Source organism: Equus quagga, chromosome 22 (genome assembly GCF_021613505.1).
Source record: "Equus quagga isolate Etosha38 chromosome 22, UCLA_HA_Equagga_1.0, whole genome shotgun sequence".
Taxonomy (NCBI): domain Eukaryota; kingdom Metazoa; phylum Chordata; class Mammalia; order Perissodactyla; family Equidae; genus Equus; species Equus quagga.
Genome location: NC_060288.1, coordinates 37,162,214 through 37,178,997, shown reverse-complemented (window position 1 = coordinate 37,178,997; position 16,784 = coordinate 37,162,214). Strand labels below are relative to the sequence as shown.

The window sequence follows — 16,784 nt, the reverse complement described above, 5'->3', positions numbered from 1 at the left end:
GGCGCATGTTTACATGTCTGTGGGTATGTGTCTGTTTTACATGTGTACACGTGTCCTGTGATTTTATCATTCATGCCACCTCCTGAAGTCCGTTCCTTCGTCCTCCCTGCGTCATGAGCACCTTTCGTGTTGTGATCCTTATAACCACCGTCGGGTAAGCGCACGGTGCTGTGTGTCAGTGCATCCTCCTTGACTTTGTGTCACCATCCTACGTCGGGTGACCGCACAGTGCTGTGTGTCAGTACATCCTCCTTGACTGTGTGTCACCATCCTATGTCGGGTGACCGCACGGTGCTGTGTGTCAGTACATCCTCCTTGACTGTGTGTCACCACCCTACGTCGGGTAAGCGCACGGTGCTGTGTGTCAGTACATCCTCCTTGACTGTGTGTCACCACCCTACATCACCACCCTAGTTTTCCCCGCGTTTCACCTTATAAATGATGCTCTCATGAAGACGTCACACACTGGTCCGAATTAAATGTAATTTCTTTAGACTACAACCCTAAAAGTGGACTAAGTGAGGCAAATATTCTGAACAATTTTATGGTAAAAAATTAGGGCTCTTGACAAAAGTCTCTCTAAAAGTATTCATATGAAATGATTTCACCATACCGTGTATCTATCAAATTTGACAATATCTACCAAAATTGTAATATCTAATACATTTGACCCAGCAACCACACGGGCTGTGAATCTGTTCACAAAAGTTTGCACATTCATACACGTGCAGGCATATATTTATAATGGCAGAAAACAAGAAATAACGAAATTATCCTTCCATTGAAGACTCATTAAATGTCAGGTTATATTCATAAAATGGAATTGTGTACAGTTAAAACACAAGCCTGCCCTATTTGATTAGACATGGGATAACATTTTAAATATATTCATTTTTATTGCAATCCTTTTGTATAAAATAAAAGTAACAGCAATCTCCTTGTCCAGCACAATAAAATTTGTTAAAACCATAGCCCACCTAAAAGTAGAAGGAGAAATGATGATTAACACCAAGGTTAGGATTTTCATTCCAGAATGTTATTCCTCCTGTCGTCAATCTATTTCCTCTTCCACGTGTCCAAACATGCAACACACATGAGGTACGACTTCGATGCACGTTTCCAGTATTATTCCAACAAAAAAATAGGCTGTACCCGGCCGTCCTCCACAGGTCAGTAACTAACCGGGAGCTCCAGGGTCTTCATGTGGCCATATTTATTCTGGCCACAGAGAAGCAGTACAGAGCATAGCTCTGTGCTCAGAGAGATTCAGGCATGAATCCTGGCTCTGCCCTCAACAAGCTGTGTACCCCTGGGCAAGTTACTCACCTTCTCTGATTCCTCAGTTGTCCAATGTGGCTAGAAACCACAACAGGGCTATCATGCGGAGTATGTGCAAAAATACTTATTATGCCATAGCACAGCGCCTGGTGAGTGGTAAGCATAAAATGAAGATCAGCTATTATTTTCATTACTTCTACTCACGACGAATTGAGTCAGCCCTCGATGGCATACGCTTTGCCATAGGGCAATCTCAAATTACAATCAGAGTTGTAAAGAACACCTTCTCTCTCGTAACTCACAGAAGAGAGTGTCGTAATTATTCGTTTAATGGTTTATAGCTTACCCCTGTAGCGATCATTAATATTTTGAAGAAAAAATGTGTTTTACAGCTTAGTTACGACATTTTAGATTGGGGTCAGAAGTCCTATTGGTACAATAGGTGATATTTTTTGTGAAAAGGAAAGGGCTGGCTGAGTATCTGGGATAATATTTATGACTGAACTAACCTTTGGTTTCACAGACTTTTTGTACTGAGAGCTTGGGGGTTTTTTAGAAAACGTGATGTACTAGAATTCCCTCGTGTGTCAACTTCACACTGCTGACCATCACTGAAGTGCTTCGTGGGTTTGGGGAGACTTTCTGGCAGAATGGCCCCAATAAGAATTCTGTGCAGAATACACGATGTCTGTTCCGTTCTGACCTCACCCAGCTGGGCACGGGCCTGTTAGCGAATGTGAGACAGTTACCTGTAGAACAGAGGGAGAGACCGCCTCCGTGTCCCCGAGAAATGCTTAAGTTCCTTTCCGTGCGTTTCTGTATGTGGATGCAGCCATCAGTATAATTCTATTAAATTGCTTATTTGTTGTCCTCAGCTCTATCCGGTTCATGCTGTACTTAACCTTCTTCACTGTAGGGTTTGGTAAGAGCTTTCCCGTCCTATGATAATGCGCTGCAACAAAGCCTATTTTTTTTCCTGAGCTGAACTAAGCAATTTTGTTTGCTCGCATTTAAAAGACCCGAGTGCAGCGCTGAGTTCAAGTAGTTCCATAAAGCGGGATGAAAACACAGTAGCAGCATCATGACAGCAGTATGAATGCCTTCCCTCTTTGTGATGTTACTGCGCCGAGTGCTTCTCGGCATTAATTACACGGATGAGTAATTAATTACAGCGAGTGAACACACACACGCAAACAGCCCCTTGCCCGGGTCCCAGGTCTCAGTTCTAAAATGAGATGTTCTGTGTTGAATTAGGTGGAAACAGCTACCGATTCGGACACCGAGAGCCGCGGCCTGCGGGAGTACCACTCTGTCGGCGTGCAGGTGGAAGATGAGAAGCGGTAACTCAGCCCCTTCCAGATAGATGCCGTTTCCCCGGCTGGAGCCATTTGTTAAAACCCTGATTGCAAGCCTCTAGATCGCACTGCCCATCAATAATTCATGCCGTTTGTGGAAACAGGGTCATATATTTATACTTTTCAATTTATATCATTCAAGTATGAATTAGTATCCGCCTGTGTCTTGTTTTTGCGGGAGGCAGGGGAATAATTCTTTCTAAAGTAATTTACCCCCTATGAGAGCAGAGCGGCTGACAGCCCTGAAAGTCAAAGTCCTTTGTCCACAGGGAAAACATGGGCTGAGGATGAAGCCAATGCCTGTTTTCTCACTTGATAGTGTTCAAAGTGGACAGAAAGACGAGAGAGAGGGTGAAGGAAGTTCAAGACCTTAGCTATACCATGAGTATTTCACTTCAAAAGAACTACCTCAAACTGTGGAACACAGGGGTGTCCGTTACAGTAGGGTTATTTTTGTAACAAGGGCAGGATGATGGTTTGATTTTATATTTGAAATAACATATCATGTAAATTTCATAAAGTCATATTTTAATGAACATATTACATCTTGAACTCCCATTAGCATCTAGTTGGTAAAGTCCTGGGCGACGTTGCTCATAGTGGAGGGTTTTAGGACCCAACCTATAAAGATTTTGGTTTCAAAGAAATTCAGACCACAAAGTAATGGCTCCCCCAGGTTGCCTGTAGACATCTTAGAACCTGGACGCCTTCTGCTCCTGGGGATCTGGGCTGCCTTGGGTCCCATGGGTGGCTCCTTCTCATCTCCTTTGCCTCCAGCAAAGGAAATAAGTGGCAAATTCATTAACCAGCTGCCCCCACAGCTGTGTGCCACCTGCGGGTTCAGTTGGTAAGGAGCCCAAATGTGTAACTAGGTAAAGTATGGCTGTGCAGACACAGGCACACACACACCGTTCTCACCCAGCGATATCTGAACTCCAATTATAAGCTCATTCCTGCCAATCATTTCAGTAATTGGCTGTGCGGAAATGGGTACCGTTCGAATACGTACAACGAACATGTTTTTAAAACACCTGCTGAAGTCAGAATTTGGATTCGTTACTTTGCATAAAAGACTTCACGGAGATTTATATTAAGTTATTCAGATAGGAGAAGAAACTCACGTCCTGAAATGTGACAAGCATGGTCACCAAAATTCCGGAGGGTGCAGATGCTGTTTACATAAGCAACACAGGGCTGGTGTTACATATATGCAACATGTGGAAGTTATGTAAACTTGTAGCATATTTCTGCAAGGAAGATAACCATTCCAAAATAGTAGTTTCATGGATACGTTAAACCTCATTGTATCTTGAGTGGCATTGTTTAGACACTGAGACTTAGGTAGATGTTAGAGGTTAATTATTTGCAAAACCAAATGTTCTTTCATAGATAAAGCACCAAAATATTAATAATAAGAATGAAAACATTCATCCTTTCCTTGAGTTCTTACATTGCTGTGGTCCACGCATGTTCTTTGTAAGCTATCTTTAGGTTTTGTTGCACAAAGTCGACTCAGAAAGGCTTCCCTTTGTCTTCCTTCCCCTCTGCAGACATGGGCGTTTTAAGCGTTCGAACAGCGTGACGGCAGGTGTCCAGGCGGACCTGGAGCTTGAGGGCTTCCCGGGACACATCACCATGGAGGACAAAGGCCTGCAGTTCGGCTCCTCCTTCCAGCGACATTCGGAACCGAGCACGCCCACCCAGTACGGGGCGGTACGAACTGTCCGGACCCAGGGGCTCTTCAGCTACAGAGAAGACTGTCGGACCCCAGTGGACACTGCAAACCTGCCCCCGCCCGACCCTTGGCTGGAACCGTCCATCGAGACGGTAGAAACCGGAAGGATGTCCCCGTGCCGCAGGGACGGCTCCTGGTTTTTGAAGCTGCTACACACGGAGACGAAGAGGATGGAAGGCTGGTGTAAAGAGATGGAAGGGGAAGCCGAGGAAAACGACCTCTCGGAGGAAAGTAAGGGCACTGGTCTCCTCTGTGGCTTTTAGACAAGCAGGTGGCAATAGTGATGGAGGAAAGTTCCTTTACACTCGAGGAAATTCAAATAAATGTGCTTCCTACCACATCCCACTCAATTCTAAAAAAAAGTTAGAAGTAAATGGACAGAAACGCCGTCACTAAAACCCTGAGGGCATCCTTGGGTTTGCTCATTAGGTAACGAGAGAGTCCGTGCTGAGTGTTACGGTAGTGTCGTTTATCTCCTATTCCACTTGCCGGTGCTCTTGAATTCTGGCAGTAACTTGAGTTGGAGTATTTCAACCCTTTTCTAGAATCGCTACCACCCCATCTTTATAAGAAATTGCTTTGGCTTTATGCCAAAGAAAAATTGGAAAAAAGCAAAAGATTCACCCAGTTGGCTACGTGACGAGAGCTGCCAGCTCTCTGACCACAGGGCCAAGTGGGGGTCTGTGTGCTTCCCTCTCCTGGGTCCCTCCCTCCCTGTGTAGACCGGGACAGCATCCCTTATTCTCCACCTGCCTCCCATTTACCTAAAGACGCTACCGTCAGGCCTGTCCAGAAGCAGCATCCTTCGTGAATTGCTGCGTGTGCTTTCTAAACAAACACTAACTGTCCTTGTTTGTAGAGCAAGAAGACCACGAGAATACTTGCAACATCCTTAGAATTAACCCTGGTCTTTACCAAAATACAGTTTCACAAAGGAATTTCTGAACATCTTGACTTGACAAATCATGTTCCCTTTAAAGTATTTTCTTCTTTTTCCACGAATTCCTTTGTACCTTCGCTAGATCACTGTAAATTCTGAAGTTCAGGAGGGTCGCTGACATCCTTGGGAATTTTGCCCTGACGTTGCGCTTCTGGATGGCTGCTGTAATGGGATATGTCAGTCATCCTAGAAGCAGAAGTGCAATGATGCCGTGGCGTGCACTGTGACCTACAGAGCACAGGGGCCCCAGAATTGAAGGAGTCTGGGAAGTCATTGTTGTTGGTCGTTAGTTGTTAGAACTTAGGGTGTTAACCTGTGAAGAAAGGGAGAGATTGCCTGTGAGGCACTAATTCTCCTCTCCCACGTCTCCTTAGTCATGAAATCCCACAAACCCTTTTCCTGGGTGGATATTAGACAGAGTCTTTTGGAGGAAGTGTTGTCATGGTGAAGGGTTCACCGCCCCCCGGCCCCCCGCTGGCTGTGCCTGCATTGCAGCCTGTGGCTGATGAAGGTCAATGTGGCAGCATCCAAATTGTTCTCACGCACTTGTCTAAATTTATCCTCTGTTTAGGGTACATTTAATGGAGTGAGTGCTCACAGTTCTGATATTTAAAAATCTCTCATTTCCTACAGCATTTTTTCACTTGTCAGTCTGTGCTTCAACTTGGCAAAATTGTTTTAATTCTAACAAGGAGTTATAATCTTTATCATAAAGATGAGGCACAGAAAAACTGAATTACCTAAGTTGATGTGAAACTTGAGTCAAACTGTCGGCTCCAGTTGCCCGACTGCTGGGTGTGCACCCTTTCAGGGCTCAGAACCCTGGAGCCTAAATGTCCATCGGTCAGGATGTACCTTCTACATCCTGTGGCTTCCCAGTGGCCACCTCAGAAGAGGACCCGACAGGAAAAAGTTTAGCAAGAGGTAACATTTGTCAGCTCTTAGCCCCATAATATGTCTATAAAACTTTCTTCTACAACCTTTTGAATTTACACCATTTCCGACACATTCGAAGGGTTCTGGTCTCCCTTTGTGTGTGGAAGAAACAGAGACATCAGTCATCACTGCATTTGTAGATAACACAGAGCAATTCTTGCCTCATCATAATTTCCCATGTTTAGTGTGTGCTTTTAATTTAGTCACAGTTTTTCAAAGATTATAGTTGGAAAATAGATATCTATATTTTTAAAGAGACATGTCTCAGCCAGCACGTTCTGGACTCTTACCACCTGTCGAGTCCCACGCTAAGTGCCTGACACACCTCATTAGATGCTCACCGTACTGTGATGCGTAGACGGTATTGTCACCATTAGAAAAATAATGAAGCCGAGGCTCAGAGAGGTTAATATCTTGCCCCACATTCCACAGAGCGCAGCGATGGATCAGGACTCAAAGTTACAGCTCTCTGTTGTCGGAAGCTCTGCTTTTCCACTACGCTGTCGGAAGTTTTACATCAAACTGTCCCTTTGCTGGAAACTTCCTCCCGACGTTGCTTCCTACCACTCTGTGTTCTTATGCACTATCCTGTCTGCTATTTTAGAAAATGTAGAGTCCCTAATCCTGGCCATTTACTTCATTCTCATCCACTGCAGCTGTGACACCCATTTATGGTCCAGAGAGAGAATCTCTGAGCTGATAAAATATGTACTGAGGTCATCGAGCCTTAGCCATTGGAAATCCAGAGGGGAAAGTTAAAAGGAGGCAAATTCCTTCTCAAACTAGGCATGAAGGATCTAACAATTAACAGGCTTCCGCGCTAAGGCAGCGTCATGATAAGTCATGATTTTCTAGTCACTGGGGGCATTCAAGAAAATTCTGGGAATAATGCCATAAATGTTCTGTAAATGAAATTCAATTTGAAGATCTACAATGACCCAAATTAACAGTAAGATTCCATCCTCTTAGGATATACAGTATTTAAATTTCAGTTGCCTTCTTATTATTAGGCATCTGGAGGGCACATTTTTCTTCAACAGCAGAAAGTGAATTTCTGCTGCCCCCTCAATTGTTTTTCCCTAAACAAGTTTTTTACAAACTTTTTTGAACTTTGGGATCTTCTTCTGGACTCTTTCCTTAATGTAAACATCCAACAGATATTTATTGAATGTGTACCGTGAGCCGGCCGCTGTCTGAGAGGCTGGAGGGGGACGCAAAAGTGACCAGACACAGTATGAAGCTGACTGCGGTAGCTAAGAGGGGTGAAGTGAGGCCAGGGCGAAACCGCTCAGAGCGAGTGGGAAAGATGAAGTGTAACAAGAGAAGTGCAGATAAAGTGCTTTTAAATCTCAGAGGTATGAGAGATGCTTTCAAAGGGGAAAACTCCCAGAAAGCTTCATGATGGAGGCGGCATCCTGCTGAAGGGTGAAGGGGGAAAGTGAGACAAGGGAAGAGAAAGGAGCTTTGAGGACACAAGTCCAGGCAAAGAAGTGGGGCCTGGGGCCCCTTTCTGAGAAGACCCTCATTTAAACTGGACCTCCCGCCTGCCTGGGGGAGAGACTGGGCTGCCCACCTCTCTATCCCTTGGCTCTGTCATCCTCCACCCCTTTAGGGTCATGCTTTTCTCAAAGGACAGGACAGCCTTGTGTTTTCCCGAAGCTCTGCCCGTCTGCTGTGGTCTGAGATCTAGGTGCCTTGAATGCAGAAATGGCATTTAATACACGTGTGCCTGGAGCAAAATCCTCTGCACAGAGAATTAGGAGGCGGGAAGAGAAGGCGAAAAGAGATGGGCAGCCTTAATAAACAAGGGTGTTCACGCTTCTACTCACATCTCCCCAAAAGTGCAGCATCAAGAATCCCAGCGAATCCTTCAGTCGCCCTCAGTGAGGGGCTGGGAGTGCCCCGTGCCCCTTCCCATTCTGTAGATACCAGCTAAATAATTCTGACGTTGGGTGGGTTTTCCCACCACTACTTCATGACTAAATGTAACTGCGTTGCTGTGACCCTTGGACACAAGGAACAGAGAATAGATCCATTCAAAGCTTTTTGTGATTTTCCTCATTTCTTTTCTTAAGTTGCCCAGATATCTTGATCTTTTTTGTGGATAAAGATGACAAAACACTTATTATACATCTCCTCTGTGTGCTTTGCACATAAAACTAGCGCCATATTAATCACATTTAAATTTTTCCCTGATAATTTTCAAAAGAAAGAGTAACCTTCTATTCTAGTCCTAATTTTAAGAACAGAAACAGGGTTCTTGGCTTCTGCACTTTTAAAAGTAAAGATTAAATTAAATGGCTTGTTAAACCAAAGGTCTGAGCTCAAAGACTGAAATTTCCATTACGTGAAATAATCTTTTGCCAAAGCGTAATTTTATAATCACAGCTCACTGAACTGATCGAAGGGATGTAGCTTCATTCAGTCCTCTGTGGTTAATAAAAACCATCGTGAGCCCAAATCAATACTAGCTTAAGCTAAGTCAGATTAACGCAGGCTTCCTACTGTTAACACATAAATAGATATATTCTGTAGGGATTGTGAGCCATTGGTAGACTAGTGTTTGGGGATTTTTGTTTTAATTATGTTAAATCAAACAGGTAAATGGCATAAAGTGAAACAAAAAAATAGTATTTTTTCTCAAACAAAAGAAATTGTTCCAAAGCTATGAAGGTCTTGTTCAAAAGGTTCATGGAGAGTGAATCGCATGATGAACCTGATGATGGGGTGTTTCGAGAGGGGTTGAGAAGTCTTGCCCCAAAACAACTCTGCCCCAAATGGCTAATGATCTAAATAGCAGCTGGTCAGATGCATAAAACCACGGACTCACAGAGCTGGGCAGCTTCAGTGATTTCCTCATTTAAAGGACTCCTTTTATTGACAGAGTGAGGGAACCCCCAGATTCACAGGCCATACTAACACGAGAGTCGGGATAAGATGTATGGCACAGGCTCTCTCAGACCTTCATCTGTGCTGAGGTGCAGTGATCTCTGGATGGGAGACATGTCCAGCTGCAGTGTCTGTAGCACACGGAAGAGGAGATGACAAGTAGCTCAGAGTGACCTGAGAATACATGGGCCACATCCTAATGCGGGGCGCTGAGGAGGTCGTGACCAGAGAGAAGCTGCACCTGTGTCTGCTGTTTGCCCCGGATGTTTCAGATCAACAGAGAAAATAACAGATGGAAGAATCATATACAACGATGATCGTTCTGAGCAGAAGAAATGCTGCATGGACTTGGTTGTACGAGCCTTGGGGGTCCGACGTATTGCACAGCTTGATGGAACAGCCACTGCTCCCAGACTTGCGATGGGAGACACTGCCCAGGGTCTGTGCCCAGGTTCTTGCTAAATATGTGGGAAGTGCCCTAGGGGACGTCCCCACACATCCCAACCAAATGACCATGGGGAACAGGAGCATAGAAAGAAACATGTGCTCGATAAACATGAAGATGATCGAGCTTGAGATCCTGGAGGGTGAAGATTCGTGGAAGCAGCAATTTCTCTCCACCTGCTCTTTGACATTAGTCACGAAGGAATCCCAAGAGATCAGAGAGGTAATGAATACTCAGATGATCGTTTCCAATGATCTGCAAAGTCTACAAAAATCCACTTCAAATTTTGAAAGAAAAGAACAGTGTAAAATGTTGTCCTGGCACTTCATAGCAAATTTCAGTAGAATTGGAAATTATAGAAGACACGTGAAGAATAAATGAAAGGAGCAAATAAGTTAATCAGATTTCTTGTACGTCAAAGGCAAGGGTTGTATCAGGTTCTTCGTAAGTTTGCATTCTGATGAGCATTAGTCCTTATCTGCAGCTCTTGAAAGAAAATGTATCTAAACTATGACAAAATTAGGGAGGTGTGGTGGACAACAATGAGTTGAATTTTTGCTTCAAGTTCTTTGCATTTGTTGGAAGCTATTTAAGTGATCGGTTTCAGATAGAATGATCCTCATTCTGTGAACAGCGAAACCTTCCTGCCATTAGCCATCACACCATCAGCTACACTGTTTGACATTCATGATCGCTCCCAGCAATAATCAATTTACACCCTTTATAATAACCCTTCACTACATTCAATCAACACCAAGATGGCGCCCGTCTCTCCATGCTTTGCTAAAGATTATAAAGTGAAGGACTTGGTGTGAATGCTTCCATTCAATTACATTTTAAGAAGAATATGAAAATTAGAGATTAAAACTTCAAATTGTATAAAACTGATTGACTTTTTAATTACCATTTGAGGAAGCATGGAGTCCATAAAAAGAAGTGCATTTATTTGTCACTCCCATATCTTCCTGCAGGGTCAGCTTGGTTAAAATGAGTCTCTTTGAACGTTTTCATCAGTCATGCTGGTGATGGGGGTTTACAGTGGAAATTCAACATTTCAAAACCAGAGATAGTTCCTCACACAGAGCAATGAGACTGGAGCTTGTCAACGCAAATAATCCATAACCAATTTATACATGAAAATTTGGGTGAGTTTATTCTGAGCCAAATGTGAGGACCATATAGCCCAGGGCCTTCCTTCCCCAAAGAAGGAAAGGCACCAAAGAAGTGGGTGTACAGAGTGGTTATATACCATCAAAGAGCATGTTTCACATATCATTGAAATGTCCCTTTTACAACAGTCAGGAGACTGCTCTGTCGGCACAGCAATTGATGGACACGGCAGGTAGTAGGTCTGCCGTCTCGGTGGACACAGCAGGTGGCAGGTCTGTTGTCTCAAGCTGTGTGGTCACAGGGTGGGCACAGCAATCAGTTCCTAGCCTAGGGAGAGATGCTTATTCTAAAGGAAATGCCATGTGGGGGGAAGTTGCATCTATGTCTTAAGGCCATTTGTTCTTGTCTTTGGGACACAGCAAATGCTTCAGCAGATGTACAATGCATGCTTAATGGCCACATCAGGCCCTTTTGGAAAAACAAAGTCAGGCCAAATTAGTTTTACACCAAATGTCTTCCTTATATACTCCAATATATCCTAATGTTTGCCATTTCCATTTGTTAAGCTGCAGAAACATGTGTGGTTTGAGTATCAAAACGTGGACAAAGAATGAAGGACTTTCACCCCTTCCCGGAAATGCTCCACCACAGCTACCCACCTCTCTCCTCGCTGCACATTAAACCCTGCCTGAGCCCATCCCTTACCCTCTGCCCTACACCGCTTTTGGGGGCTCCTGCTCCCTTCCTGCGTCCTCCCCACTCCCCTCCCCACTGCTGGCTGCTGGCAAATCAGATCAAGGAAGTGGGCAGGCTGGATGGGGTCTGGGGGAAGCAAGCCCCTCCTGGAATGGACTTGTAACAGTCAGAGGGCCAGGTACAGCGATACATGACAGCATACAATTCCTTTTCTTTTTTGAGTCTGAAAGGATGCCAAAGGATTATCTAATTTATTCACTTTTTATTAAAAGTTACATTTTTAAAACTCTTCTTTAATATCCTAGAAGCAGTCTGGAATTAGATGCTGTTAGAGAATTATTAGCTTCTTAGGGACAATAATGATGTCGGAGTGGTATGGGACAATGGCCCGAAAGGGCTGGCTCCAGCTTGTTTTTGGATGGTTCAGAGAAATCAACACGCTCGCGTGGCAGGACGTTAACTGCCGAGTGACAGGGATGGAGGTGCTTCTTAGAATTTCCTTTTGAATTTTCTGGATGTGTGAGACTTTGCACAGGAAAACTGTGGGGAACGGCAACCTGAGTTCATTGCAGACAAATGAGAAAATACGGACAAATGAGGAAGTTTCAAAGTCCATCGTCCTACGCAGGAGAAGAGCGCTTTTCAGAACATGTTATATGTAGTGCCAGATCCTCGTTTTTAAAACATGAGTTCTGCGCTGCACCTGCTGCTTTGCGCTTGACTTCCTTTACGTTACGACATGTCATAAGCCCCTTTTCGCATCAGCAGGTTTGTTTCTGGGATATCGGTTCGAATAGCCTCATAGCATTTCTTTATGTGGATTTTAAGGTGTTTCCAACCACTGTCTATGATTCCTTCTCCCCCAGAGTGAGGCCTAGGAAATGGAATCCAGCAGCAGCGTGGCTTGGCTGTCAGGACGTCAGAGTCTTTGAAGCCGGTTTCTAACGCACGTTGAATGAGTCTCACAAACAGTTGGTTTGGAGACTGCATGTTAAAATTACCAATGTTTGGGGAAATTTGGGGGGAAAGCTAGTGGAACTGAAGCTACTTCCCTGGACCTCCATTTCTGCTTCCGTGGACAATCTGTACAGCCTCCGCAGTCAAGTGTACCCCGTGGACCAGCATGGGCAGCCCTGATGCTCGTGAGAAATGCACAGTCTCAGGCCCTACCCCAGACCCGCAGAGCCAGAATCTGCCTCGTAACAAGACCCCGGGAGACTCATGTGCTGACCGTTTGAGCTCTAATCGCTGTCTTCTCTAGATGAGACCTCGAGCACATAAGCATTCCAACCTGAAGTAGATAAATCTTAACACACATATCATGTGGGTGGGGGTGGTTCTCTTGCCTCCGCGGTCGTGATGAACAGATAGCCTTCACCATTCCCGCCTGGCGTCGGCAGACACAAGCTGTCCGTGGCTCTCTTCGTGTGAAAGCCCAAGACGACGGGCTGAACTCGTCACTAGCAGCATCTGAGTTTGAGAGTGGCTAGGCTAGTTAGTCGTTATCTGTGTTCTGCAGTCTTGAGGGAGCAGCAACAGAGAAGACAAAATGGAGCAGGTGGGAATACAGCTCCTGGCTGTAGGGGTAGACGCTGTGGACAGTCTGTGAATAACTTGAATTGTTGCTTAGGCGATAAAACTGATCAGAGATGAGTGGGCCCAGGGTCTAGAGTAGGAAACGTCTCCCCGCAGATTCCTAAGTGCCTTTGCGCATCACGGGAGTTGGGACCTACCAGAGCTGCTATGGTGGATCGGGGACGAGCAGGTGGAAGGAAACTGCAGTGGGTGGACGTGTCCCCACAGTGAACGCAGAGCTGTGGCCCCTGGTGGAAGAGATGATAGCGCTCTCCCGGGGTAATGGTTTTGCTTGGGTTTCTTTAATTGACCCCGTTTTAAACCTGTTCTTGTTTTCGCGCAGTTCTTGGTAAGATCAGGAGTGCCGTGGGGAGCGCCCAGCTTCTGATGTCCCAGAAATTCCAGCAGTTTTATTGGCTTTGCCAACAGAACATGGTAAGTGAGTCCTCAGGTCACCTCGGGCCTTGTAACCAAGCTGAATGCTCTCTCTTTACCTTCTCACTGCCTTTCTGCTCGTTAAGGACGCCTGTGAGACTACTGATTGAAGAGAGGTGCTCCCTGGCTCTGGGACGGCTTAGAGGTGACCCCAGGCAGAGAGGCTGTGGGGTGTTGGGCAAAGAGGGAGCAGGGCTGGGCGGGAAGACAGAAAGGTCCCCACGCCGTGAGGTGGTGCCTTGGTGGCTGGGTTTCCACCAGAGAACTTAGGAAAGGAGTTAAAAAGTAAGGTCACAAATAAAGATGGTGATATGAGGTGGCTTGAATAAAACACAAACAACTACATTCACAGAGATTTTAGAAATAATTCGGGCTTTACATTTTACAGTTAGCAGTGAAATGAATATGCCATAAACTAGATTATTAATACAGTTCACATTAAATTTGGTTCTGATTTTCTTGAAAAGCAAAGGAAAGAAAACCATGTATCTATACACGTATTGATACATGTATTCGTATATACTTGCATATACATATGTGTACATGTATATACACTATATCTATGTATGAATGTGTGTGTATATAGATATATCTTATCTTACTAAAGAAAGTATTCATTTAATTTTATTTGGAGAAATTACTGAATAGTATTCACATTACTTTATAGGCCATTTTGCAATCCATGCATTGATTTCTTTCAGACCAAACATTTTCATTAAAATGCAAATAGGTCCCTCTAGACTTCACACACGTAGCAATGGTGCTGAGGGGTTTGATTGTGTCCTGTTTCATTTTTTAATTTGCAAGGAGACGTGACCGTATAGAAGGTTCTTCTACATCAAAGGAAGCACAGCGTGTCAGAGCTGCCAATTCATCCCTTTTGGGAGGATTGTTAAAAAGTGTGTTTTCTCTCATATTCTCCAATTAACCCCATTAAAGTTCATTACGAAATTTAAAGAGCCACCAACACACCCATATGATGTGAAGTTGTAATCAACCTGTGAAAAGCGGGAGCAGAAGGAGACACAGAGCCATCAAGACATCCAGTTATCATGTCTACCAGGCATGTGCTTGCCTCCACTGTGGTATCTATTTAATTATTGTCTTCAAAGAACTGATTTAGGCCACTAAAGGGCTTTGCACCGCATCTCGCTGAGTCGGGGAAGCACAGGTGGTCCCTGTCTGCAGGAAATGATCGTCAAAGTGTCCTCCTTCCACGCAGCAGAGGTGTGTCCCTCAAGCCTACAAAATGTTCACGTCCTCTCTGCCAGAAGCAGCTAACAGAAGACTTAGAATGTCTCCATCCTAACGTTTTTGCTGCCTCTTACACACGTCAGATTGCACTTTTTGTTAACCATAACAAAATTCTCTTGAGTTTTGGAATATCTGACACAGCTACTTCCTTTCATTTTGGCTTCCATCTAGGATTAGACAAAAAAACTCAGGAGCATTTGTTGGAGAAGGGGGGTGGGGGAGTCTAAGACAGGCCTGGCAGGGGAGGGATGCTGGGAGGATAAGCAGATGTCTTGCTCATCAAAGCCAAATTGCCCACGATTAAAAGCAGCGTTGCTGGTGGCTGGAAGCCTTAGGTTGGTAACTAAGTTTTAAGTCGAAGGAATGACCCTAAAAAGTAAGTCAAAACCTGCCTGGATATTTCGGGTAGACTACAGAGCAGACTTTCTTCAAGGTAAGGACGTCCGGGTAATTCATTGCGTGACCAGTGTGAGACAACCCTGGAAAGCGTCTGCCCTTGACGCTTGCAGGTTGATGTGTGTGCTTCCTGCACCAGCAGGGTGGCATCCGCAGCAAGCTTGGCGGAAGTGCAGAATGGCACTCACAGCTGTGGGTCTAGCTCTGCCTTTGAGCAGGATCCACGGGGCATGCACTGGGGCTTCTCAGCGCTTCTCCGTCACACCACCACCACATGGAGAAATGCTCCAGAGCATGGGAGCATCAGAGTCCATATCACAGGGACCCTAGGTGTCCCAGCCGGGAGCTAAGAGAACTCTATGTGACTGCGATTGACTGGGATATGCAGCACTGTCTCGCTTTGCTGGGGGAGAAGGAACAGCATGATACACGGCTGCCATTAAAAAAAATTTTGTGAACATATCAGGGTATCTGAATATCCAGTGGATACAGATGCAACGACCTCCCCCAAAAAAGAATAGAGGACCTGGGACCAGATCCTGGCTGTGCCCCGTTACACCACAGCCTCTGCCCCCAGGGCGCCCAAGGCTGCTCCCTCTGCCTCGTGGAGTGACAGAGAAGACAGACGTCGACGAGAGCCTGGACCACGGCTGCCCAGAATGCTTTTCTAGATTTTCTCTCTGAAGACACGACCAGAGCCCCGCAGTCCGGCCTTTGGGCCTTGACAGAAGCGGCACTCTGCTTCCTTCCCACGTGTTGGGCGCCGTCATGCCTAAAGCTACAGAAAGAAAGCTCGTCGTATTTGTGAAGTCTCCCAGAAGAAGGAAACACGAACCGCCCTGAGAAACTCGAATTGGGACGTAAAGAGGAGTCCTGTGGTGTGAAAAGCCCTCCTCCCACCAACCCAGCCCCGCCCTTGACCGTGGGCCCTCAGGCTCCTTGATCTGTCTTCACGCAGAATGCGGCCCCACCGCAGGTGTTTGGTTGTTCAGATTCATCCAAGTAAGTGAAAAACCCAGAGCCTCTCTTCTCCGGGTCAGAGCTGCCATTCGGGGCGGCCGCATCCATGAAACCCTTGCTGCACCCGGGAGTGCTCTGCTCCTAGGGATCCTCACGGCCCATGTGGCCCTCTTGTGGCTCAACGGAAGAACGGGCCTCAAACTGCGGAAAGCCGCCCAGAATCGCAATTCTCACTTCTGAGGATCAGGAAACGAGGGCAATTTGTGCAAGTCGCTTCGGGCAGCTAGTCTTACCCTCTGACCCTCTCTCTTAGCACCAGCGGCCATCTGATTGTGTGCCCAGAATGACATTGGGGTCAAAAGTGATCATTTTGCTATGGATGTCTAACCAGACTGCTATAGACTGAATGTTTGTGTCCCCCCCAAAATTCACATGTTGAGACTTAACCCCCATGTGATGGTGTTAGGAGGGCGGCCCTAGGGAGGTGAGTAGGTCATGAAGGTGGAGCCCCCACGATGGGATTAGTGCCTTTATAAGAGAGACCCCAGAGAGCTCCCTCTCCTTCCCTGATGTGAGGACACAGCAAAAACACAGCCGTCTATGAAGCAGGAAGCTCTCACCAGCCCCTGAGTCAGCGGGCACTTTGATCCTGGACTCCAGCCTCCAGAACCCTGAGGAGCAAGTTTCTGTGGTTCATAAGCCCCCAGTCTGTGATAGCCTAGCAGCCAGAACAGATTAAGACGTGGGTTAAAGGAAGTTTAAGGCAAACCAAACAGAAGT

At 45.6% G+C, this 16,784-nt stretch overlaps 1 protein-coding gene across 1 annotated transcript in view; it reads left to right on the top strand.

The window, feature by feature from the left end:
* The window catches only part of DLGAP2 (DLG associated protein 2), a 192,625-nt gene that overhangs the window by 171,321 nt on the left and 4,520 nt on the right, over positions 1–16,784 (top strand). The window contains exons 9-11 of the mRNA XM_046648454.1: positions 2,533–2,618; positions 4,184–4,599; positions 13,303–13,394. Of these exons, the coding sequence (XP_046504410.1) occupies positions 2,533–2,618; positions 4,184–4,599; positions 13,303–13,394 (594 nt within the window). The remainder of the gene's footprint in view (positions 1–2,532; positions 2,619–4,183; positions 4,600–13,302; positions 13,395–16,784) is intronic.